Genomic DNA, 25,690 nt, shown 5'->3' on the forward strand with positions numbered 1-25,690 from the left:
TTCACCAATACGGGGCGTCGTTCGTCAGGTGTTGCCAAGAAGCAAACTCGCTCCACGTGTGTATGTTTGTTCTCGTTGCGTCCGTTATCCTTGGGATACCGTCTCGTATACCGTTGCTCGAGAATCCGTCGCACGAGGTTGTGAGGATGTCGTACCGTTTAGCCGGTGCCCGAGGCTATAACACAGAAATCACCATTATGAAATCAATTGCAAAGCGATCGCGACAGGATGAGCTAGGCACGAAGAATGGTTTCGTTCAGGTCCTCGGACACGACTGCGATAAAGCACGTCGACCAGAAGATGAGACCCGAGTGGTCGTTGCCTAAATGTACCTCGAGTACCCATCAGGGGCTCATCTTTCGTATCGTCGTACTTTGACGATATACTGATAGTATCCGTTTGGAAAAGGTTCCTAAGTGACCAAGCAGACGATTTTCAACCCTCTAGCGCATGAATTTGATTTTATCTCTCAAGAATGAAATTGTTTTTCGGCTATTTACGACAAGCCTATGTTTTAATTTACATTTTTAATGAACTCTTTAAACACCATGCGTTCTCGGATACCTGACGAAGCTATCGGCGCAGTTGGAGACCTTCGAAACCCTTTCCAAGACTGCAGTGCAGCCTCTCCGTCACGCTAGAGGTACACACCTCTAGTTTCTTGCGTACGATGAAGTTCTTCCCATCGTTGTTATCCCAGTACTCTTTACCATCGGTACGGTACCGGACACAGAACTCCACCACGTTCGATTTCAATGGCAAAGTCAGTCTGAACCGGAAGGTGTCGTAGAGTATCAGAGCAGGGGCACCCGGTTGCTCGACGTATGTACAGTGAATATCTTCGTGGGTCTTCCAGGAGTCGCTGCTCGCTCTGACCACGACCTCCTTGTCGTACGCCAAATTGCGTACCTTGATCGTCCCCACCAGACAGTGTTCCGACTCCCTTACTATCACGTTTTCCAAGCTGACGTTTTCTTGGTCGAGTTTCCGTCGGAAGGCCAGGTAATCGCTCGCTGGCTGGGGAAAAGTCACTTGCCAGGGCGACGCAACCTCGACGGGCTCGTCGTTATCTGTTTTCGAGTGGAGAAGTCGTCCTGTTAGCCCAGCTAGATACGCCGTACTCCAGAGTGGCGGCACGTTGCTGGGTTCCGACATAACACGGACCTGTCGAAAAAGAAACGGAACAAGCGGGTATTATCGAGTTCTGACGAGCCAGAAAGTCAACACACTCTGAAGGAGACTTAACCATGAGAAATCAGGACGAGAATTTTGATAGAAATAAAGTACATGTGAAAACACAACTTCTTCCACTCATCGATATAAAATTAGGTTTCAGACTTTATTGCCAGTTGCAACACGATGCTGCGATCGACTCGAGTGTGGAGTTACATTCACCAGTCGGCGCAACAAGTGGAGCTACTGGAAAGTCCGTATAAAGCAAACAGAAAGTCGAAGCAAAGTGTACGCTACGTGAAACCTTATTTTTCCCTTTCACGAACAGTGATGTGTGACAGGAATTGTGGATGAATTATCGTACAGAAGCTGTATCACCTAAAGTACTTCGTTTCTAATCGATGGTAGCGAGAAATGTTTGAAATAAAAGTGGTATTAAAATGGGATTTTACTGTATATTATCGCGCTTGTATTTCTTTCAAGGGCTACCTCTCCCTGAACAATCGTAATGGATAAATTACGTACCTGTGTGAGGGGACGACCACGGTCGTCGGCGAACACCACTCTTTTTTTTTGTTTGTTGTTTCCTTCGTTGCTGTTCCGTATGCTGTCTATAGCCAGGGAGCCAGATGAAAGGCATGGCCTTATTCTGGGTGGTACCGATCTGCTGGTAATCGACGGCGCCGCCACCACCAGGGGGCTATACAAAAGCGAACTGTATACTGGAGGACTGTGCCCCAGAAGCAGCTCCGCAGGCATCGCTATGGAACACATTTAGATCTAAAAAAAAAAAAAAAAAGAGAAATGAAAATTACATTGAAAATTGTTGAGATACGAGACTTTGACAAATCAGATAACCATTCCAAGAGTTCAATGCCCGTTAACCTTTCCCTCTAAGAGTTCCCTCTTTCGACTCAACATTTCAAAGATAAGATGGACAGCACTAATGGATTGACGTCGTGGGATAGTTCTAGCTCAAGTCCTGGACCAACGTCTGGAAAATATTCTCAAGGATCGACCCACCCAGTTGCATACCCCCCAAACGTGTCTGCTCTCTACGAGGGTCTAAGTAAGTGGGAGAAGAGCTGAAGCGTGTTCACGTCAACATTTTTTTAAGAATGCTTTGAGGGCAGATAGTCCGCCGCTATTTGGCTTTCGAGAGGTTTATGGTTGGGTCAGACACCGAGCCCAATGTTCTCTGTGACGTAACTATGCACCTCGCTAGCGCTACTAGCAGTTACCTGACGATGACTGGTGATTCCAAGTCGATCGATAGTTTAAAATAGGCCTGGTCGCACTAATTTCCCCTACTCACTTTTATTAATATCGTAGATAAAATAGAAGAAATTTCTTCGTGTTCCAAAATTCGTTCATCGCAAAGCTTCCTGTTCGATTGGGCGAACGTCGAGGACCCAGTCCTCGTTTTACGGAGAGCTTGGCGGTCGCACTGTCGCAATTGGAATTTGCACTGCTTCGGTGATCTAGCGCCAAATCTTTAATAACTTTAAACGTGCGGGAAAGCTTGCCAAAAATGTCGCTGACGGAATTAGGCGACTAAGACGGGTCACGTGAGTCATCGAGGAACCCAAAATCGACCGAACTGTTTACATCCGGTCAATAATTCCGGATGCGACCAGCGTTGAGAAAGGTTTGAGCCAAAAATGGACTAAACAAATTCGACGATTCGACTAATTTCAAGTTAGTATTTTCTATTAATAACAAAAAATTTTTTTGTATTTACTAGACTATTTTAGAATCTTTTGCATTTTCCAGTTGAAGCGAAATGTTTGCAATTGTATCGTTGAAATAACGGAGCGCATCTGCACTTTTGCACTTGGCGACAGGGATGTATGATCTACCATGTTAGAAAAGTAGGTTGAAGTAGGTAGGGGACGGGTTGAGTGTTTCCCTTGTCGGTATATTGATCGATTTATCGGTGTAAATACAGGAGTTTTTTTTCAATGTAAACCAAATTGTACACTTGCGCGGATAACGGTTCAACGACACACAGGTGCTAAGAGGCACGTTCGTAGATAATAAACGCGTGAATCATGAGAACAAACAACTGTTTCTTTGAAAAATGAATATTGCTTGTGAAATGACAAACTTAAAAATTATTTAGTACTTCGTATTTTGTGTAAATGTGAACAAGAAATGATCTCCTCTTTCCGATACACGTCTGTTTTGTCACAAATATGAGATTGCAAAGAGAAATATTTAAAAATATAACTGAAATTGTTTTATCGTTATATCGAGCAATTACCCTGGCCATGATAAGTAGTGCATCAACCTTGAAGAATAATACAGAAAAAGAAAACATGGACATACACAGTTGATATTGTAATAATTAGAGTGTACATTTCATACACTTGTGCAAAACGAAATAATAATATTATTATATTATATATAGAATATATTCAACATCTATTATGTATATTTTCCATATCGCTATACGTCATAAAGGCAAAAAATTTAGTACTGCCAACATAAATTATCTTAGACCAGCGTGTAATTCGAATCCTAGCGAAAAGAAACTCCGAACCTCCACTTTCTTTCCACCAGTTATACGCACTTACGTTTATCGACCAATTACACGGAAAGCATCGACGTCCCCATCGACTAGTCGTTCAACGCACGGTGCACCTTTGATTTTCAATCGGTAGGAGATTGTTAATTAATCGATTCGTTCGCTAATTTACTCGCTTAACGCTCGAAGCGTAAGACACGGCGCAGATCTCGTATGACTCTATCACGGTAGAGGTATTTTGCGCGTCGGAATAGACGCGCGTAGTCATGTTACTACGGGAGTGGAATTACGACTCTTAAGTGTGGCAATAATCTCTTCTCTCGTCCCTCGAGACTTGCTCGAAAACCAGAATCGACATGTACCAGACCGGAACCGAACAAGCAAGCGTACACTAGTGAGAATCAAGCGGTATCATGAATCGGATGTTTCGAGTTTCAAGCTACTTGAATCGCCGTCAACGGCCACTTCGACTCTACGCGACGTTCTTTGGTCGATTTATCGCGAAAAGATATAATAAAGTTATCGTGTTCCTATGAAAACCAGATAGATATCTTTCGAACTTCGTACAAGAATTTAATACTTCTGTAATCGTCTCGACGATCGTAATATTTGGCTACTCGAGTTTCATCGAGCGTCATTTTTTTTATGTCACTTAGACGCGGTTTATTCTGCTTTGCGCGATAACCACGCTCACGTGATTCGATAAACTATTTGAATCTTTTCTTTCGCACCGTTTTCAAAACATCTCGACAAACACAAAGATATCGACATCGACAGGAGCTATTTTAACGATAAATAAGTTTTGTAAAAGGTCTGTTTTATAGATGTCGAGAAAAATTCTTGAAGTATACTTAATTGTTCGGCGGTCGTCGACCTCGTGATTTGTTGAAAAAGAAACGTTAGAATTTTAGGGATTGGTATAACTTGAAAAAAAAAAAAGAAAATTGCGTTACAAGAAACATTACGTATAACACTGTCCTCGTGTGCCGTGATTAACTAAGGGTAGAGGTCGAAACGAACACTCGAGTATTGTTTATCGTTACGCGAACGAGGCCCCCAAGGTCAAACTGTTTGGTTTGCTAAAACAAGCACAGAAGGAAAGAATATTGGTTTATCGCTCGTTTTCTGCATAGTCTTCGGCGACACTTTCGATGAGCGTGGCTCGGGCCACAAGTTTAAAAAAAAACTTGCATCGGTTGTGTCATTTCAATTTTTGCGCGGCTCTTATCGCGATGAGAATTCGTCTCGTTAACTTCTTAACCCGGTGGCGAACAACAATAACAACAACAATCGTGGCAGTGCCGCGAAATGAATTTTCCGATTATTATCGAATGTCAATTGCTGCAAAACTCTTACACAATAATTGTTTTGCAGCTGATAAACGATTAATTAACCAAAAGGTTGCGATTGCGTATGAAACATTGCAATAAATGGCGAGTCGAGTTGTGACAATCATCGAAACGAGATCGACCTTTACACAGGGTGAACTTAGGTTATGTTTGCAACGGATTGAAAATTTTCCTCTCTGATCAACACCTTCCATGAAATTACGTATATATTCGATCGTAAATAAATGTTTAGGTAATTATAAATGGTTTCGTGCTTTTTTCAAAGTAAAAATATATAAAAGATAAATGAAAGTATTCCGAATATATTCGTGATTTATATAAATCACTGTCGACGGATATGGAAAATATCAGTGAAATATATTTGTCACATTAATTTGTTTTTTTTTTTCCTTCGAACAATTATCGTTTTAACGGCGCAAAGAGATTCGTTACTTGGCGTGGTATTGACAGATTTCCGATAATTACACTTTCGCGATAAGTCGATTACTTTCGAGAATATTTCGTCATTTGGTTATTCCAAACGCAGAATTATTATTATTTTCAAAGTTATTTCGTGAAAAAGTAACGTAACGCGATCGTATTTCACGAGCATGGTACGCGCGAAGAGGAAAAGTACGCGAATCGTGAAGGAAACGTGACGTATGTACCAACACATTCGATGATGAAAAATTCGTCGATCATTGCGGGGCCCGATAAAGAACACTCACGCTAGAGATAATCTTCGATCACGCTAGCGAGACGATGCACCGTGATATTTCATAACCGGTCGAGCGGATTATTCGTTACAAATACGTGTTATAATATCATTATCGTGATTCACGGTAAACAGCACACAACGGCCGTGATAACGTCGAATCGTCTCTCACGACCCAGACCAAACAGTGTTTTCTATTTTATCCGCGTGTCTGTCTAGGCTTTTTATTTACCTAACGATAAATTTCGATCGTGTTCACGCGCTACATATACGTGACTTCGATATTAATATAAGAAAAGCTTATCTAAAACTTGTGATTTTATGTAAAAATTAATACGTTCCGTATTAGTTCGTATCATAGAGATATTATAAATAGACCAAGGGAAACATAGGCCAAGCTGAGAGTAGAAATGTCCCATCGTTAGAAAGAGAAAGAAAACCGCGGCATCCTACCTATCTTTGTCTACTAAAAGTCAGACTGATATTGGCTGTTGACTTGGCTCTGTATGTTAGGAATTTTTCAAACTTATACAGACAAGGTATCGCGGTTTTCTTTTTTTCTTTCTGGCTTCCCTACTCTGTCTATAATGTTTCTGTGGTTCGTATCCATCGACGCTGGTATAGTCATGGAAAAAGCATGGTCGTGTTTCGTGACTCGTGAGTGAAAATTGCGCAGTCGCCGTACTATTTCAAGCTTACGATGGTTAAAAATAGCGCATCGCATCTTCTAAGCGCCTACGTATACCCCAGACACGCTACGCGCTTGGAATCTATCCAATAGTCTGACTTTTAAGGTAAAATATAGGCGAACTGTCCTCGTCGAAAATCAATAGAGAACACGTTTTGTTGTTGTTTCTTCTTTTTTTTTTTTTGTGAATACAGGTGAGCCTGACGACCTAATCGACTTATGGAGTATCAAAACAATCGAGCCTGAACACGAGACGAGTCACGTGTGTCCGTGCAAATTAATGCTCGTGGCATCTGTGGACCGTCTAGTCCAGGCGATTCTTAACCTTTTTAAGTTCAAGGAATTATGCCACTTAAAATATATATCCGAATAAATATAAACGAAGAATTATAAACGAAGAATTATAAGTGGACGTGCTCTCAGTCCAGGAGAGTATCATCGATAAAATATTTATTTTTGATCCATACCGAGCGCGATTACAAGGAATTTATATTGGACGAGTCTTATCTAAGACCCGTCGTGGCAAAAAGTAGCATATTTCAATCCGAGCGTTTCAATTATAATGAAATTCTCTTCTATTGTTGTTAATTTGCTATCAATAGAGTTCGATAAGACGAGGTCGCGGGTTATTGGGATTCACGTGCGGAATTAGACTACAACTAAGTCGCGATAATGCGCGATGATACTCGTATAGAAGTCCTTGACTTATCATAGGCGACAGAAATTTCGTAAAATCAAGCAGCCGGAAATTATTAACGACCGATAGCGCGACGAGAGATAAACTTCACCGCGGGATAATTAATTAACAGTTAATTGGTTTATTAACGGAAAGTCGTGTGGTTCGAGGGAATATCGTTCGTCGATTCCATGAAAAATGTGACAAAAACATTACGATAAGTTCTTATTGCGTGACCTTGATTATTCGAGCACGACACCGACTCGAAAATATCCGAACGAAAATGTGCATTGGTTGAAAAAATATAGCGTGACACTGGTTATCAGCGTGCAACAAACTGGCCGGAGATAATAAAAAGACTGGCGATAATTCGCGTGGACTTCGATGCACTCGTTCGTCCATTGAAACTGTTTTATCTATCGTGTCTTGCCAATTTTGTTCAAAATGAAATCGGTACGATATTAGATCGAAGCAACAAATTCTAACAAAAACAAATACGCGCACGAATTATAACTGAGGATGGAGTACGTCGTTTACGGTCGATCTTTTTTTAGAATATCGATACGAGCAATGTAAACTGTACTGTTACGCAATTAGCTGATAATGGATACCGCGATGTGTAAAAATATACGTAACCAAAGATAGGGTGGGGCAGGAGGAGGAGAGGATGAGTATATTTGGAGACCTTACTGACTCGGCGAAACCCTTGAGCATGCCTGACCTATGATAATTACGATAATCTCCAATAATTTATTAGTAGCAGATTTATTTTTAGTATATTATCTTATTTCATGCTGTCTGCTATTGATCGACGATTCTTCTCCAATTATTTTAGAAATTTCAAGTTCAGAAAGATCGATTCCGTTCGCTTTACTTTTCACCTTCCCAAACGCTTTTCTTCCTTTTCTACACAGAAACTCTCGGAGTTGTTTGCCCGTCGAAATGTAAACATTTGCTCGAAAGGATCGAGCAACCGATAAAAATCTTCGCAACCGGTTTATCTTTGCACGACATGTAAAAAAAGAACACCTCAGGCGCCGTGCCGACAATATAGAAACTGGTTGGCAAAATTTGAATATTTTCTTTTTATAGCGCCGAGTTTCTATCTCGCGACGGCTGTATATCATTAAGAACAACCTTGTCGGGTATGTGTTAATATCCTCCATCCTTGAGGATATTTTTATTAAGACTAACGAACAATAAATCGCTATCTGATCCAACATCGCGAGTCAGGAAGTCCGACGAGCAAGGTAACGAAACGATATTACGAACAACAAGAGTAAAGTGGCCCGAGTATAACCTCGATGGAATCGAGATTACTATCAATTCAATTATTAACGTACTATTAACTAACGTATAAATTAACGTACCAAGGCTCGACTCTTTTTATTCAACTGCCTGGCATAAATCACACACGGATTACGGATCTATCGAAGCTTTCGATAATAAATGCAATCGATTAGTCAACGTTAATCCGCCGCTGAGGAAAACAAAAAGTTATGGAATTATTATATACGAACAGTTTAAACGAAATTAGTGCAACGCGTAAAAAGAAATTTTCACAAACGTGATCGACGGTCTCGAAGAATATTTTCCTCTAAAAAATGTTGGACGTTTCTCTCAGCTGAGACGCTTTTCCTGTCCAGTGTTTAGCGAGTAAACAAAAATAGAATATATTCCAGTTGAAAAAAGAAGCAGAGTGCCCTTCGGTCGACTAAAGTCGCATAAAACCGTTAAGAACTCGTAGCTCGTAAACTTTCTCCCTGTGTCACGTACGCCGTGTCTCGACCGTTAGACGAGACCACGAGCTGGACACGTGTTCGTAGGAATATTTATACAATTTCATCGGACGATCTACGATTGGCAACTAGTGTCATTAGTGCCAATACAGGCCAGTCGTAACAGTTCTCAGACCGGTAATTCTTTCAACGATCAAAGACGCCACTGAGGTCGGATCCTACGTTCTTATCGCGCCGCGTTTCTGGTTCGAAGCAGCCCGATAACCGACATATCCTTGCCGACATTGCACCCTCCAACGCGACGGAATCTTACCGGACAAAGTTTAATCGCCGAAACCATAAAGAAGACGCAACGCATCGCATAGATCGCACGAGATGCTTTTGTGTACCCGATAAAGGGAAAAAGTGTCACGAGATAAAAAACGATTTCGACGTCGATCACGTTCGACGGTGACTCGTCGTGCGAGGGACACACGATTTATCTAGGGTGAATTCATTTTCGGTCTTGTTACAAATTTTTCACTTTTATAGACATTACAGCGGTGGCCCTGGAAGAGGCAAAATGGGTGCTTGGGGGTCTTGTATTGTAATTTTTTTGTTCATTTAAATAAATTTACACTAGAATCATTCTATCGCGAGTATTATTATTCTAGAGTGATCCGATATTAGTAATTTGGCCAAACCATTGATGCTATCAACTGTTTAAGCTAAAGAGTGACATATGTTTGATCGATATCGGAAACTATGTATCTGTATCTCACAAGTGTTTTTTGAAAATCATGATGGAATGGAAAGATAGCGACACGAGAGGTGCCATATTTGTTTTGTTGAAAGTTACCAAACTTTCTTCGGTCTCGCTGTCGATATGATCGATTGCTTGTCTGACAATCGATAATAACACGGACGATACTAAATCATTGGAGACAACGTACTAAACGCGTCGTTAACCATTTCTTTTGATCCGAAGTGGCTTCGATCGTTCTCACTAAATCGCCAATAAATGTTCGATGTTATCGACCAAAATAAAGAAAGAAAGAAAGAAAGAAAGAAAGAAAAAAGCATTTGACCGCGTGACAATTTGCGTGACTTGGAGAGCGTACGATAATCTGCGTTCGTGTTCTCCCCTCGTGCAATAAGAAGGGAACACGATGTTCAAGATACGAGGCGCGTGTCTCGATTAATACGCACCATAATTCTATATTTACGCGTCCGATAATGACAGACTGCGCGTTTAGAATATAATTATTTCAAGACACATTGGGAGTTTTGCATAGATGGAGATAACCTCTTGACTTTTGCTGATTTGTATGTGGAACGATACAGTTAGGGGACGTTGATACACAGTTATTGTATATGTGCAACGCTAGATAAATCGCGTAACATCACGTGCCCATAACTATATGTACCGTGAATAATTTAATGCATGTTTCGTGTCACGCAGTAAATCATTTTAACCATTCCAATTAATCTTTTTCCTATACCACTTGCGTAAACAAATACGAAACTATTTTCTAGCGTCGATGACTGGAAAAATTAGATATCTGAAAACATCTACTTCCTTTGCATAGTAAACGAGAATAAACGAGAATCATAGGGCCTGGAGGGTAGCACTGATCTATCCCATTCGGAAACCTATTGAGCTGGCACATATCGTGTAAATTCTAGTCGGTAGGAAACGTCGAGTTCAAAGGTGTGACATAATAACATTTGTGAGTCACGCGTGGCTCCCGAAACTAAATAGTCTACACTTTTAAACCGAACGACTGTTATGTAAGTCCTAATGGGGCGTCAAACTCTATCGTACGTTCACCGCGACAGGCTACGTTCTTCGGTATTTGTCAACACTAACGTCGATCTATTCACGTCTCTGGTCGTTCTTATTTGTTTACCTTCCGCACTTTACAGTTTCGCGAAGGTGTGATGTAAAATCAAAGTCCAGCTAAAGTGCTGTATTTTTAAACTTAATCTCGTGCTACATCTACTCCAAGGAAAGTTCAAAGTTAATTACGATGACGCAATATTTTAGATTACGTAATTTCCGTCACAATTCTTTCCTCGAGAGTCAGTTACGAGATAGCTTGATATTCGCTCGTTCCCGGACAACCAACGTGTTTATTCAAATTTTTACCTCTTTCGGGCGTGTATTCGTCACTTTTGAACCGAGCTTCTAAAAACGTCCGTGGGGGGTCCGCCCATGGTTGTCCCTATGTCGGTTCGCATTGCAACTATTTTCTCAGCGCTTTCTCCGGAAGTGCATATGTCGCAGGGCGCGCGTGGGAATTATATGGGCAAACGATTCATCTTATATCACGTCGACTGTCTCCAAGTAGGCGTCCATGAGAGACGAGTGACCGGGAAACACGGCGTATGTGTGCGGGGGCACGAGAGCACGCGGCAAGCGCACTTAAAAACGAGCAAAATGCATTTTAAGAGAGCAGTCAAGCCGGTTACCAGAAGAAATCTGCTGCTAACAAGTCTGGAACGCGATTCATGGGAGACACTGTTAACGTTACTTTACATTTTCGATTCGTTCGAAAAGAAACTCCAAGTTTTCATTGATAACTTACGACGAGCTATGAATAAGTCAATAACTTCGAGCGCTATAATTATTCCACGATTACTCTCAGCTTTTCGTATGCGATGAATACATTTTTATGAATACGATTAATAGACTGGCGGTACTTTTGATTATGTTTAGTATAGATTTATATGTATAGGTAGCTTATATCGCGAATGCATAAAATCGGTATCGCGCACAGTAACGATAGTTTTTAACGTCCTGTTCGTGGATAAAAAAAAATCGCGATATGGTAATTATATTAACAAAAAAAAAAAAAAAAACAAAAAAAAACAGACACGACTATCCATAACCAATTAGAAAGTAACCGTTACTAGCTTTTGCATCGCGTGTCTGGCGCCGCTGAAAATAATTACCGTTACAAACAAGTGACTCCTAATACTTATTCATTATTTTCGTTGTGTCGCGAGGTCAGGAGCCAGCTAATCGGTCTCTCGTTCGCGTCGTTAAAAACGTCGGAGATTAAATAATAAAGCTGCTAACAATGTTCCGTCCCTCCTATAACGTCTAATCGGCGCGTTAATATTCTTTCTTTATTTCGCGATAAAAGCATTTCTCTGAAATGCAGATAAGAGCAAGCCTTTCTGGAGCTTTCGTTCCGCTCCTACAATTCTCTCTCTCTCTCTCTCGTTTTACTCAACGATTATCTCATACACGTGTTTCTCGCGGGCAAAGCGTGCACGCGTATGCTCCGCGCATTGTTTCCATCTAAACTACTTTCAACACCGGTCTCTAAACTTTTTTAAAAGGACCCTCCGAAATTTGTCCGAAATACACAAGGACACACGGTAATGGGAAAACCCCATTATTTACGCGAAATGTTCTCGAGCATTTTTTCAAAGGAGGAAACGAGACAAACACATCGGCAAACTTCAGATTAATTCGAATCCTAGGGGTTTTTCTCCGTCACAGTTCCATACAATAGGGAGTCAAATGAGAAGAAAATGATCAAGGTACGAGATACTACAGTGCAGAGGTGCTTCACTCAGCCCTCTCCCTTCCCTCCAATTTTGTCAAAGCCTGCAGAACTCGGTGGTTTTAATTGATTAAACGAATATGCGAATACGTCGTCGGACCAATGATCGCCATACATTGGCAAGAGATAACGCTATACGATAAATATAGAGCGTTCCTTTCAATACGACACTCGTGACATTCCTCGCCGAACGTTATCTCGGGGAATTTGTTTGTAAACATAGAGATCTTGGCGTGGACGATATACACGCTGCCGACAGGATTATAAATGAACTTTATCTGAAGTTATAGTTGCATAGTACTCTGCGATGGGCAGCCAATTGTGTAATCCTACGCGTTTATGTATTACATAAGAAATTGTTGTGGATTCGCGACGGATATTTTCTCGGTCGCGTGCATAGATTCCAATTGTAGATCGATCCATGAACTTTGCGCAAACACGATTACACGGCATTTAAAACGCCGAACAAGCGACGGGTTTATTCTATAGACAAAAACAGACATCTGCCTGGGTTTCATCCAACGAGAGGGGGCCTTAAAATCAATGTCCCAAAAACTCGTTGATGCTGTTCGTATATAATACAGGAAGAATACCTCGTTTGATAAGTTCGATATAAATGAATATTAATTAATTGAAATTAATAAAAAGTTCCAGTTGCTCGCGACGTAGCACGAACGTTTGTAATACGTAATTTGTATACTTTTTCCAAAATATTACCAAATATATTTTTACTTGAAATTGGTTACACGAAACTGATTAATTAGAGGTCCTCTATCTTTGTAAAGTAATCACAGGGCAAAAAACAAAGAAACTATTATTCGTTATTTTTCGAGGTCAATTTCGATGGAATATGGAATAACATCAAATTCAAAAATGTTCCTTAGACGCCACTGGAAACGACTAGGTATTCGACACTACTCGCAGGTTACGAACCACACTATCATTAACGATTCAATCGATAACAAGCTTATACAAAATAAATAAGCAAATAGAATAACAACAAAATTACTTACGTATTTGTTTGCTTCGAGAACCGTTCCACCAGGGAAGTGGCACGAAATAGGAAGATCAGATTTTTTCTGTAGAATCGGTGTAAGGCACGTGCCTTCTCTGCTTGTCTTCCAAACACGCACAAATCTTTAAGTTCTTCTCGAGTCTTGGTTTAAAGTGATAGTAGGCAATCTCCAAAGGAACTTTCGAATATAGTTGAACACATTGTAGATTTCTTGTTAGTAATTTAATGTTGATTTTTCCGGGGTAGACACCGCAAAAAAAAATCGAACACTATGAAACGAAACGGTTCGTAAAGCAAGGTACAAAGTGGACGGTTTTCACGTGGCAAAAACGACGCTGTGCATCGATGCCAATTTGTAAGCGTCACAAATGTTTGTCCATTCTGTTTCGTGATATGACACTTGTTAAGATTGTTACAAGACTATTTCCGTGGACGTTTTCTTGTATCGAACCGTGAGAGGTTTACGAGATACCTCTGTTTCTGATCGCCGGCGCGAGTCGCGCGTTATGACCTCCTCCTCGTTCCAATTGCTTCTGAGGCACCGGCATAAAGTGTCATCCCACCATACGTCGTCGGCGAGCCGGTGTCCTGTAACGCGCATGCGCACGCTTCAGCCCCTCATGTGCTTCACGTGATCACGAGAAATCGGCGAATCAGAAGGCTCCGTTGGCCACGTGCTCGCATTCTTACGCTGGTGCTGGCGACACGACAGTCTCGATTCGTAGGCCAGAAGTTAATAGGAACCGAGAAAAGAACAGGACAACCGATCGCCGGGCAACACCGGTTTTCACCTCGATTTTTATTACCGATCCTGTCCCGACATCCCTTAAAAATAAAATTCAGAACGCCAATAAATGTAGCACATGTCACTTAATCGCTTAACGCTACGAGCTCAGAATACTCGCGATCACTATATCTATACACTGGAGAAAATGTCTCCGAATGGAATACAGATTTCGCGATCAAATAAAACTCATTTCATTAATTAATCAAGATTTTATACGAGGTAATGATTAAAGATTGGTTTCTTTCATACGATGCCACCAATTATCAGATGTCAGCTTCTACGATATTTTCGATTAGAATTTTTCATTTATTTCAATGAAAATGTAACTGAAAGCTAAGTAATATATTATTATTGCATTTCGAATACGTTTAATCGTCAATGAAAAAAGGTGAACGCGCGATCGGGGTTTCATAATTCTATCAAAAATTTTAATTGCTTTAAACTCGAGGCATCGTCAAAGAATGTTTATAAAGTAAGAGCGTAGTATGATGAATATTGCAGGATTGGTATAAAATAGTACGGGTTATTTATTTTCAAGTTAGCCTCCCTGTCGTATAACGTAAAAACGGTAACTACAGACGTTCTTTCTGACCATTGTATCTGATTGGATCGATGTTTACAAAAACCATGAATCATGAAATGAACCAGAGGGATCAATTCAAACGCTCCAGGGAGTAATAAGTATACAATGTTTGTCGTCAAGTCTACTGTGGGACAATAGAAATGAATGGTGAATGGTATACTGATAAAATTCGGCAATAAAGTAACGGTTATTGATGACACACAATTTACAAGTGATGCACGACTTACTCGACGACCGTACATCGTAGAAACGAGATAGATCTGTTTCCTTCTTTGCGAGTGTCGCAGATATAAACGAGTTTTCTGGTAACATGACACTGCCATATTGCTTCAATGCAAAAGATTCCTATTATACTCTAGTTCTAGTATATGCTCCGTTAAGTCCATTGTCACTGTGCAAAGGATTACAATCACTTAAAATATGATATATCTCTTGGTTAGGACAGCTTCAATTTGATTTGTTTTTTTTTTCTCCTCACTTAAACGAACAATGAACAAACATTCGTCGAATGATTTTCACGTGAAGCCAGTCGCGAGGCGAGGAAATGCAAAAGAAAATGTGAAACTGGACGTAACGGTAAAAAGAATTTTTTTTTGCTTCTTTGAGTCAGTCCATTTTGTTCGTACAGTTAAAGCATAAGAATCGAATACGTTCGATTGACTGCTAGTTCCGGATGTAGCAAATACAAGGACAGAAATTTTCGGTGTGTTGGTTTATAATACTTTGTTCGTTCGTATCCTTATACATATAAGAATGCAGAATTGACAAACACTGAATTTGTTGCATCATGTTTGAGCACTTACTTAACGAACACATACTTTATATATACACCCATAAATAAAACCGTCACCTAAATAATTACTACGAGTGTATCGAGATTAATATTGAAAACGTTTGTTTCATTTATATTCACACTCATACATTTATGTATTCGCATATTCTTTTTTTTTTTTCATTGGAGATACAAGATGCGATTTCATACCACAATGTACAATACGTACATACAAACAATTTAATGCCGCGAATTATTTGAAGCAAGATTATTCCTATTAGTTTAAAGAGATCACGTTAGCGATATCAATAAATAATGATACGAATAGTTTCCTATTTATAGAACGTTACGTCGATCGTAGCGTTTTACATAACGGAATAAAATATTTCCAATTGTAATCTAATTGCTTCATGCGATTGATATTAACACAACTCTCATTAGTAATTATTAATAAGAAAAAAAGACTTCGTTGTGTATATTAAAAGATGGTAGTATACTTGGTATTTGAATGAAAAATATTTGCATAATTTGCTCGAGGGAAACCAAACTATGCTCGTGTAAAAATAATTAGGTCGGATGAACGATCAGCATGTTTTGTTGAAAAGAAAAATGCATGTACAATAAAATGTATATGTATGTACAATATTAAAAATTATTACGAGCTTATAGGAACCCTGTTGATAATATCGTCAACATGAATGATTTATTCTATGCTTCAACTATCAACCGAATATATAAAATACTCGCATACCTATATACAGGTTAGAGGTAAAGTCTAAAATTTTATTAAAGTAAATTTATATCTTCTCGGTGGCGTAAAAAAAATCTACGCGAATGATACAAATACTAAATTATAATACCTTTCGTTGTGTGAAGAATTTTCATTTTGCATGTAAGTTTTGGTTGTGACGAGTCTATTTGGTTCGTTCGATTATGGTCGTATGGCTACATGCGAAAACATACTTATAACTTATTTACAAATTAAACGTTTGCTAACAGACTTTACCTATAACGCATACGATTAAAACAGTTGTTATAACCAGCACAATTATTTAGTTTTAAATTGACACATATATAGAAATGCCTTCCTCTCATCTTTAAGAAATACCATACGTCTCACCATTATCAAACGACAATTAGGTGTAATGATTAAAATGTATTATATTACTTGCGTATATATTACGGAGAACGTATATGTTTACATATTTATCGTAATTCTTCTCAACAAAGAAGACAAAGACAAATGTACGATTAGTCATTTACATTAAAAAATCATGCTGGTCTTCGATATTCTAATTGATTCATGCTGATATATATATATATATATATAGAAATATACACCGTAGACAATATACATCGATAATCAGTCGTGTGTACGATTGCGTGGTCGAATAAGACCATTACGTTATCACAAATAAATGCTAAAAATTAAATGTCCTATCAATTGTCTTCTTCGAACTTCTAAACAAAAGAATTCGACGAACATCGTTGAAATTCACCTATCACTGTTTTACGGATTCATCAGAATGGTCATGATTCGGCTAAAGCAGGTAAAAAATGGAAGAAATTGAATTCGAATGAAATCAAATTGTTTCGACCATGGTTTAAGACAGAGAGTTACACGTTCGAGATCTCTGACAGCAACAGAGACTTCGGAATCTTGCCGCAGGGCTGGACTCTTCCGATCACCGTTCCTCAACACTTTCGCTTCCTCCGGTTTCTTGCTGGGGCCTCGCAATCTGGTACGTAATCAGATACTCAGGATATGCTTGCTCACCCCTGTACACAACATATTCCGGGAAAACTAGGCCACCTTGCGATGGCCTGCCCATTACGCTATGATGACCTGGTGGTGCATGAGCCATTTTCATTGCCGAAAATTGCAAGAATGACTTGCCCAGCGTAACGCGGCACAGCAATAAGTGTCTGCAAGTGAGAAACATAAAAGAATATATTACTGGGATATATAATATTAATCATGATACTGATTCAAATAGTGCTGCTTAGTTTGCGTATTTACCGGTGGCAGATATAACAGCTTCTGTCTTTATGAGCTGGGCACCCTGTACCTCCGCATATACCGTACACGTACTGATTACTTTTGCTGCTGTGTTCCGCGAAATAGATACCAGCGCCAAACATACCCCCGATATACGCGTGTCTTTCATCGAAACCCTTTTGAACGATAGCGTTGATGAATGGACTACCGTGAAAGAGCATTCTCTCGTTCGCTTGGGGCAAGGTCGAGCCAGGAGTGGTTCTATTGCCAGTGCTCGGAGAGGATGGTGCTGCCGCGCCAACTTCCTCTGCAACTTCCTGCCTTCTATGCGCGTAACGTTCCCACAGTTTGCGGTTTTGCACTTTTTGAATCTGTTTGTTTTGAAGGATCGTTATTAAATTAGCAAAGATGTTATTTTTAGATATTTTAATGAAATGCACTTAGTAGACGTACCCTAACTATATTATATCGAGAAAATATGCCACCAGAATGACCGTTATCTCTGTGCTGTCTAATAGTACTCTGCATTTCTTCTTCGACAGCTAAAAATTCTTTGTCCTCGGCTAATAAATCCACCAACAATGTTCCAGGCGCGATAGTCGGTTGCCAAGGAGTACCGGCAGTGGTATTTAAAAGTTTCTCCATTCCTTTGATTAATTTATGCCTATAGCCGTATGCGGACACTCCGACTTGCTTCAAGTCTTCGTGACCCATCTCCGCTAGTATATCTAATGTGATTTGTTCGCGTTCGAATAATTCCAACAGGAGTTGCTCTAAACCGAGACTCTGCAGAAAACCGGCAACGGTCGTGATGTTCGAACTGTCTTTCGAGGAATCTTTGGAGTCTCTTTCGGAGCATGTTTCAGACGGAGGCATCGGGCTCAAGCAAGAAGACGGTCTCGCGAGTGGCACGCACAATGTCATAGCTGTTCCAGAGGGCATAATGACGGTTTCTTGAGTGAGAGGCGGCGGAGGTGTCACTGGAACTAAACAAATTTGAATAGTAAATAAAATATATATGATTGTTGAACTTGAATTTACAACCAGTGATATTGGTGTATATCAGAATTGAAATTTATATACCTGCCACGATACTGGGTGGTCTACTGTTAATAGTATTATTACCGTTACCACTCAAATTAATGGCAACTCCTACGCCACTGTTACCAGATGGTACCGATGGTACTACTTGCTGCGAAGCCATAGCATCTTGCAATAAGCATCTCACGTCGTCAGCGCTAGCTAAATCCACCGGAGTTTGCCCTTCCTGATTTTTCAAGAAAGGATCCGCGCCGTGCGCCAACAAAAGGGCGCACAGCTGCGTTCTTCCTTTCTGTGCAGCCTCGTGAAGTGGTGTAAAGCCCCATTTGTCAGTCGCGTTTACTACAGTATTATATTTAATGAGTAACGCAGCGATGTCTAAATGACCATAACTCGAAGCATTGTGCAGGGGTATCAATCCTCCTTTATCCTGAGCATTAACATCTGCTCCACGTTCAAGCAAAAATTCCGCTACCTCCAAATTATTGTACCCCGCTGTGTTAAAATACGATTAGATTAGAATGTACGATAATAATACGTAACGAAGGAAATATAAAAAAAAAGCAATCCAACTTACCAGCCAAGTGTAACGGAGTACTGTTACGACCTTGCGCATCTCTGCAATTGATATTGTCTTGAGTAACGAGTCGCTGTACCCTGGCTAAATTACCCTTCTTCGCTGCATCCAAAAGAGCACTGTTCCCTCGCAACAAGTCCGCTACATCTTGATCACCGTCTCTCACTAGATCTAACGGTGTTGCTCCATCTCTATTTTTTTTAGTAGCATCTGCACCGTGTCTTAGCAACAAGCGCACTATTTCGTATTTTCCTTTAGCAGCGGCCTCGTGAAGGGGAGTGAATTTCCACAAATCCGCAACATTTACCGACGCACCATGTTTCACTAATAATTCCGTTACCTCGTAATGACCGTAAGAGCAGGCATTGTGTAAGGGAACCAGTCCACTGAAAGTAGAAAATTAATTTTTTTTTTCAAGTAAACGCTTTGTGGGTTAGTCGAACATTTTTGAAAATGTTACAGTCAAATTAACATTGCTCTTACGACCAAAAAACACATGTATATCGAAGAGCAAATAAAGAAAAAAGAATTCGCTTATTATTTTACTTATTTAAACATTTCCATGGTGAAATTTACCCTTTATCTTTGGCGTGTACGTCTGCTCCATGTGCCAATAAATATTCAACTACAGGCACTCTATTAAATCCCGCTGCGAAGTGCAGCGGTGTGGAATGCCGACCATCCAAGTCGCGACAATTGACAGCGTGTGGATTCGTTTGTAAAATTCTTTCCACCGCTGCTAGATCGCCAGATTTACTTGCCTCTAACAGCTGCGCTTCCGCGTCGTCTGTCCCGCTTGGCGGATCTGGAAAACAAAAACGTGAAGGGAAACATTACTCGATTAAACGATTACATTGCGTCTCAGATTAAGTTAGACTCCGAACCTTGTAGTATTTTAAGGACATTTTCTGCAGCTACTTGTGCCGCGGTATAGCCCTGAAGTGATACTATAGATGGATCAACATTGTACGATAACAATATTCTGCAAGCTTGCACATTGTCTTCTCTAACGCACCTGTTTATATAATAATAATTTTTAATGATAAAAGGAAATCAAAGATTTTCTCAGAAAATAATAACGAAACATTTCAAACGTTTTATACGATTCACGGTACCTGTGTAGTGCAGTTTGCCCTAATCCATCTAAAGCATTGATTTTCGCATTATGTCTAAGCAGCACATCCATTGCATCGTAATGAGAATGATCAGTGGCCACGTGAAGTGGTGTAAGAAAGTCTTTATTTTTCTCGTTTAAGGCAGCATTTTTCCTAATCAATGATTCTATTACTTGTTTTCTCTTGGGATAAGGAGATGCAACGGCGCAGTGGAGTGGTGTGTCCCCAGTATATGGGTGTTTAAAATTTACGACTTCTTGGGACAGGTACTTTTTTAACTTAGTAAGATCTGCCTGCCTGCAGGCATCCAAGAGGCAGTGGCCCTTGTACTCGTCTACAATTAAATTGTATCTAACAAAGTCACGTTCTGCGCGTACTTTCATTAAACAAAATACGAAAATAGTGAACATACATGCTAATCTTTCTTGCAATTCCAATGTTGGGGCCACGTCAATGGCGCTCTTACTGTGGCAGTTTAATTGAGTCGGATCTGCACCCTCGCTTAAAAGTAACGAGCACACCTCGGCTCTGGATTTACTAGCAGCTTCGTGCAGCGGAGTGAATGCCCACAAATCGCTAGCATTAACTGCTGCACCATGTTTCAGAAGTGCTTCCGTTACCTCGAAATGGCCGTACGAACAAGCGTTATGGAGTGGAACTAAACCTCTGTAACATTATCATTGCAAACGAATTACATTGTGCTACTTTCCATTAGAAATCATATATCGATCGAAGAATATTAATGATATTTACTTTCTTCAATCAAAAACATGAAGCACAAGAAAACTTAATCATTAAATTAGATATTTACCCTTTATCTTTTGCGTGCACGTCTGCACCATTTTGTAGTAAAATTTGTACTACTCTAGATCTGTTATATCCAGCAGCTAAGTGCAATGGCGTGGACCTCCTGCCGTCGCTCGCGTGGCAATTTACATTTAAAGGATTTAGAAGTTGCAAAAGCCGCTCCTCGTTTCCAGATCTCGCCGCTTCTAGCAACTCATCCTTCTTATACTCTCCAGTTAATACTGGTTTAGTTGCAGAGTCTGCTAATTCTAGTGCTGTCTTTTCCTCTGTATTTCTGATGTTTGCATCCGCTCCATGTTGTAGTAAAGCGATGCACACATCTATCTTACCCTATTGGAAGAATGTGATATTTAATCAAATGGACAAGATACACTAAAAATTAGTAGATTGAATTAAGTACCTTAATCGCAGCTTCATGCAAAGGAGTGTAATTCCAGTTGTCTCTGGTATTTGGATTAGCCCCTGCTTCCAATAGTAGTCTCACGACATCAGAATGTCCAAATGAGCAAGCATTATGCAGAGGATGTAATCCTCCGTCGTCCCGTGCTTGTATAGATGCTCCAGCAGAAAGCAGAAATTCTACTACATCCCTTCTACCATAACCTGCACATTAAGAATACAAGATTAATTAAAAACATTGCATGAACACAATTGTTTAATGTAGACATAAATATTCAGTTAGTGTGTTTTAAATTTGATATGTACAAAGTAACAAAGTTTTTAAGTCCTTTAATTGTTATGCCACAGTTAATCAATTTTTTTTTACTTTGAAAACATCTTGTCATAATCAGTTTTCAGTTTTCCTGACATTTATAATTTAAAAAAAAGATGTAAATATTACGACAAAGAAAGTTGGAGTGTCGTAATCTTATTACCAGTAAATAAAATCACGAATTGTAGGAAAAATTGCCGTCAGGTTTCGGTTGTGTCTCCGTCGACCGCGAAGTGTTCAACCAAGAATTTTCGATATCAATACCCACAAAAATTAATATGCAAACTGACAATAGAAAATAAAGTATCTCGAGCGCTATTTTTCCAACTCTCCCCCATTTAAATCGTCGAATGACAACATTCGAAACTTCATATTATCCACGTCCGTGACGTGACACTGGAACGTCGTCGTTCCAGGCTTGATAATTATGTATCGAGGCGAATCGCGGTCCGTGCGCTGAATATCATTAACGAAATAAAATCGAAACAGTTCATGTAAGAATCGAGCTCACCAGCTGCAAAATGCAGGGGGGTGGACTTGCGTCCGGCAGTGTCTCGAGCATTGACCGTCTTCGGTGTAACCAACGCCTTTACCCTCGCTAGATCTCCAGTTTTGCACGCCTCGAACAGCTCCCTCAGCGGATCCGTGTTTCCCGATCCCGACAGGGAATCGGCATTTGTCAACGTCGATCTACGTCCTGCCATTTTACTCCGCCATTTTCACGCCACTGTCCGATAGATACACTTCACTGGCTCATAGTGTGTTGAAAGCTTTCACGACGACACCGAGATGAGTTGCTATGGCACAAGGCGCAACCCAGTGGCGCCGCCTTCCACCCAGAAACGTGCATTTTTTAAATGCTCGGACCGTATGAATCAATTCCTGGCAATCGGATCTGCACAAGCATGTGGAAAACAAAGATTTAAAAGAAATACTTAATAGAAAAAACAAACGAACGGTGGAATCGAAATTGGAAGAATGTATATAACCTCAAATTGCACCGATTAAACAAAAATTTAACGCCTATCGGCAATCCAATTCGATAGAGAAGAACGGACAATAATAAACCGACTCCAAGGAGAGGTCTCCAAGCATGACCCTGACTTGCTAATAAATTTTTGTACAGTAGATAATGAAAAGCTATAGCTAATAGTATATAGTTTTAAGGGTAGATGGTTTATCATTTATAAAATATACACATTGTAAATGACTACTGTGTAGCATAAAAAACATAGTCATTTGAAGGACGCAAAGACTGTCGTAAGGCAGTCTTCCAACAGGTAGAAGTGTGGATCGCTCGTGTATACGTTAATTCAAGTCATACGGAAATTTTTATATAAAACATATATAACGTATAAAAGAATAAAATATGTCGATCGATACTTCGTTTTATAATAATGTGTTTCTACTTATGCAAGTTGTGCCAGCATCGTTCGAATGTACCAAACACTTGAGAAAGGTATAATATAATTGAAACGAAATGCTGTTTAAGTTAATTACTATTTATGATCTTAATATATAACGATTTATAGGGAATGTTTGATAAGCCTAATTCTTCTGGTTTCATTCATGTCTCGCATTACTTGTTGTCCGTGCATAATTCGAAGGAATTTAAAAAAATGGTTAACTGGCCGATAATGAACAAAGCGGATGAAAAACGATATCGTGCAGAAATAAAAAATTATTTAGAGATTTTAGCTAACGAAAATCCTGATATAGAATTTCCACAAATACTCATATCTCGATTATTTCACGCAACAGGAACGAAATTCTTGAATATTATGTGGAAAATATCAGTAATTAGCCTTAGAGCTTACCTTAGTAGACAAAGTAAATCCTTAAAAGTAAAATTAAGTATTCAATTTCTTTATAAACTTGTTAACAATATTTTTTTTTAGATGATACAACATTATTACAGCCTCCAAAAGCAGGGATCAACTACAATATAACTAAAACTTTCTTAATCAATATAAATCGAAGACATAACATTAATATTTTTAAGTTTCACAAAAAGATAAAACTTATTTCAAAAAATTTTGAACACTATATGCAGTATAGTTTCTTTTTTACTTCGTACATTCTACTGCTTTGTATTCTCTGTAAAAATATATTTTCTTCTTTATTTGTAGAAACACAAGTGATCATTTAAAAACTGTACAAACTGACATCTTTAATACAATGGAAACAATAGAAAAATGGATACCTATGGCTCCAGTTAGCCCATTAATTCTAGCAGAATTAAGAAATATTGAAAACTCAGACATTATAAACAGTGTGTATATCGTATACGATTATTTAAAATTGACAATAATTTAATTTAAATATTAAATTATCTCAATTAAAATTTTTAGTGTGGAAAACAAATATTAAAGATAATATTAAGTATCTTCAAAACATCAAATCAAATTTAAACAAACTGAAAATTCTTAGTAATACATTAGACAATTTAAGTACGAATTTATTTGTTGATTGTAAAATTTTTCATGGTAAAGATCTTACAAATATAAATACTGGAATAGTACCTCTGTGTTTTGGTAACAACATACAGGTATATAAACTAATATGAAATTATGGGTGCTGTTAATAATTTAATCAACAACTCACAATGTGTTTTGTTTAAAGCACATTAACAAAGGATTATATAAGAATGGCTGCTTAATACTTCACACTCTATTGTTAATATTCAATAAAACATTAAAGCATATGGAATATTGCCTAACAGTAAATATTCCAATAGACTTATCAAACTACGAATCAACAATTTTCGAGCACTGTGAAAAGCTAAAATCCATGGAAGAATCATTTCAAAAACTGGAATTCAAAGTTTCCAATAAGTTACATGATGTACAATGTCATACTTCACAAGAGAAATCTTTAAACTATACTATGGAAACAGATTTCTTTAATTTGATGAGTGAAAAAATATTGTACACTTCACCAGAACTGAACTTTTCTATTAATGTATGCAAAGGAGATGAAAAATTATACAAAAGATTATGCTTTTCACCATTGAAAGGTAATAATTACTTTCCCTAAGGATAACAAAAGATTAATATTCTTAATTTCATAAATAATCTGTAGGTAAATACAACCATTTGTTTAAAAGGCATCCACTTAATAGACAGTATAAAACAGTTTCACCTAACCAATCACCAGTAAACAATCAATTTAATAACAGTCTGGAAAATGTTATGCAGACTTGGAACTCTCCTAAGAGACAATTATTAACATGTAACCAGAAAACTCCTAATAAAAGAGAGATGTCTCCAATATATACACGATTGTTTAGTCCAAGCAGTTCAAAGCAAAATAATTTTAAGGGTTTGTAATAAAAAAATGATTGGATAAGCAAATGAACATATAACAGTAAAATAATGTTCCTTTAGGTAATAATGCAGCATCTACTCCAATGAGATCACAAATAGTCGAAACACCAAAGAGATCCAAAACTCAAAGCATGGAACTTGAATCTGTGAATGTAAATGATACAATGAAAGACATTTTTGATCTTTCATGTAAAATTACGAAGCTCGTAGAATCTTTACCCACACCGAGTATGTAACATCGATTTAAGAGAAAAGTAAAATAAATCTATGTATGCACATATTAGGCGAATAAAAATGATATTTTGACTACATATAATGATCGTATTTCTTACATGTTTTTTGATTATCGATAATCCTCGTGTTTGCACAGTTATAGCGTAACAATGATTAAATATTAAATATTTATGCAAGAATTGCATCTATTACATCACACGAAACATAGGTATTAACATATTTTTGCGTGTGAAGTTTTATGTAACTTTGGAAATGAGAGATAATGCTTTATAATATATAGGTTATTGTACTTGTTATAGGTTATTATTCGTTGAATACATAT

General features: G+C 38.8%; 3 protein-coding genes across 4 annotated transcripts; 1 reads left to right on the forward strand and 2 right to left on the reverse strand.

Annotated features, from left to right (window-relative positions):
* Positions 1-34: 34 nt before the first annotated feature.
* Positions 35-16,564, reverse strand: LOC128875189 (protein phosphatase 1 regulatory subunit 3C-B). The gene is made up of 4 exons (XM_054120576.1): positions 13,414-16,564; positions 1,699-1,953; positions 565-1,164; positions 35-175 (listed from the first exon to the last, which is right to left on the reverse strand). Exons 2-3 carry the CDS (start codon positions 1,945-1,947, stop codon positions 574-576), a joined length of 840 nt encoding a protein of 279 aa, XP_053976551.1. The 5' UTR covers positions 1,948-1,953; positions 13,414-16,564; the 3' UTR covers positions 35-175; positions 565-573.
* Positions 16,565-17,129: 565 nt separating this feature from the next.
* LOC128875178 (poly [ADP-ribose] polymerase tankyrase) lies at positions 17,130-25,619 on the reverse strand. Of its 2 annotated transcripts, XM_054120556.1 has the most exons (13): positions 25,467-25,619; positions 22,320-22,703; positions 21,497-21,699; positions 21,101-21,426; positions 20,702-20,955; positions 20,290-20,623; positions 20,059-20,189; positions 19,751-19,979; positions 19,175-19,560; positions 18,640-19,092; positions 18,010-18,542; positions 17,578-17,927; positions 17,130-17,483 (listed from the first exon to the last, which is right to left on the reverse strand). In XM_054120556.1, exons 2-13 carry the CDS (start codon positions 22,510-22,512, stop codon positions 17,243-17,245), a joined length of 3,633 nt encoding a protein of 1,210 aa, XP_053976531.1. In that variant the 5' UTR covers positions 22,513-22,703; positions 25,467-25,619; the 3' UTR covers positions 17,130-17,242. The 2 variants fall into 2 exon arrangements, with proteins under 2 accessions (XP_053976531.1, XP_053976532.1); XM_054120557.1 differs by lacking the exons at positions 20,059-20,189; positions 20,290-20,623; positions 25,467-25,619 and having other exon boundaries at positions 22,320-22,663.
* LOC128875183 (uncharacterized) lies at positions 22,740-25,512 on the forward strand. The gene is made up of 8 exons (XM_054120563.1): positions 22,740-23,267; positions 23,341-23,638; positions 23,707-23,860; positions 23,938-24,080; positions 24,160-24,356; positions 24,431-24,824; positions 24,890-25,129; positions 25,195-25,512. The coding sequence occupies exons 1-8, from the start codon at positions 23,178-23,180 to the stop codon at positions 25,368-25,370; spliced, it is 1,692 nt and encodes a 563-aa protein (XP_053976538.1). The 5' UTR covers positions 22,740-23,177; the 3' UTR covers positions 25,371-25,512.
* Positions 25,620-25,690: the final 71 nt, after the last annotated feature.

The sequence above is a fragment of the Hylaeus volcanicus genome, chromosome 4, assembly GCF_026283585.1.
Source record: "Hylaeus volcanicus isolate JK05 chromosome 4, UHH_iyHylVolc1.0_haploid, whole genome shotgun sequence".
NCBI classification, from domain to species: Eukaryota; Metazoa; Arthropoda; class Insecta; order Hymenoptera; family Colletidae; genus Hylaeus; species Hylaeus volcanicus.

Excerpts from the sequence above, each read along its gene's own strand:
- LOC128875183 (XM_054120563.1), top strand. The coding sequence starts at position 23,178 with ATGTCGATCGATACTTCGTTTTATAATAATGTGTTTCTACTTATGCAA. Across the intron at positions 24,081-24,159 it reads AAACTCAGACATTATAAACA|TGTGGAAAACAAATATTAAA; the intron begins GTGTGTATATCG and ends TAAAATTTTTAG. Across the intron at positions 24,825-24,889 it reads ATGCTTTTCACCATTGAAAG|GTAAATACAACCATTTGTTT; the intron begins GTAATAATTACT and ends AATAATCTGTAG.
- LOC128875189 (XM_054120576.1), bottom strand. The coding sequence starts at position 1,947 with ATGTGTTCCATAGCGATGCCTGCGGAGCTGCTTCTGGGGCACAGTCCT. Across the intron at positions 1,165-1,698 it reads GTGGTCGTCCCCTCACACAG|GTCCGTGTTATGTCGGAACC; the intron begins GTACGTAATTTA and ends CTTTTTCGACAG.
- LOC128875178 (XM_054120556.1), bottom strand. The coding sequence starts at position 22,512 with ATGGCAGGACGTAGATCGACGTTGACAAATGCCGATTCCCTGTCGGGA. Across the intron at positions 20,956-21,100 it reads GTGCACGCAAAAGATAAAGG|AGGTTTAGTTCCACTCCATA; the intron begins GTAAATATCTAA and ends ATAATGTTACAG. Across the intron at positions 20,624-20,701 it reads ATTGCAAGAAAGATTAGCAT|ACGAGTACAAGGGCCACTGC; the intron begins GTATGTTCACTA and ends ATTTAATTGTAG.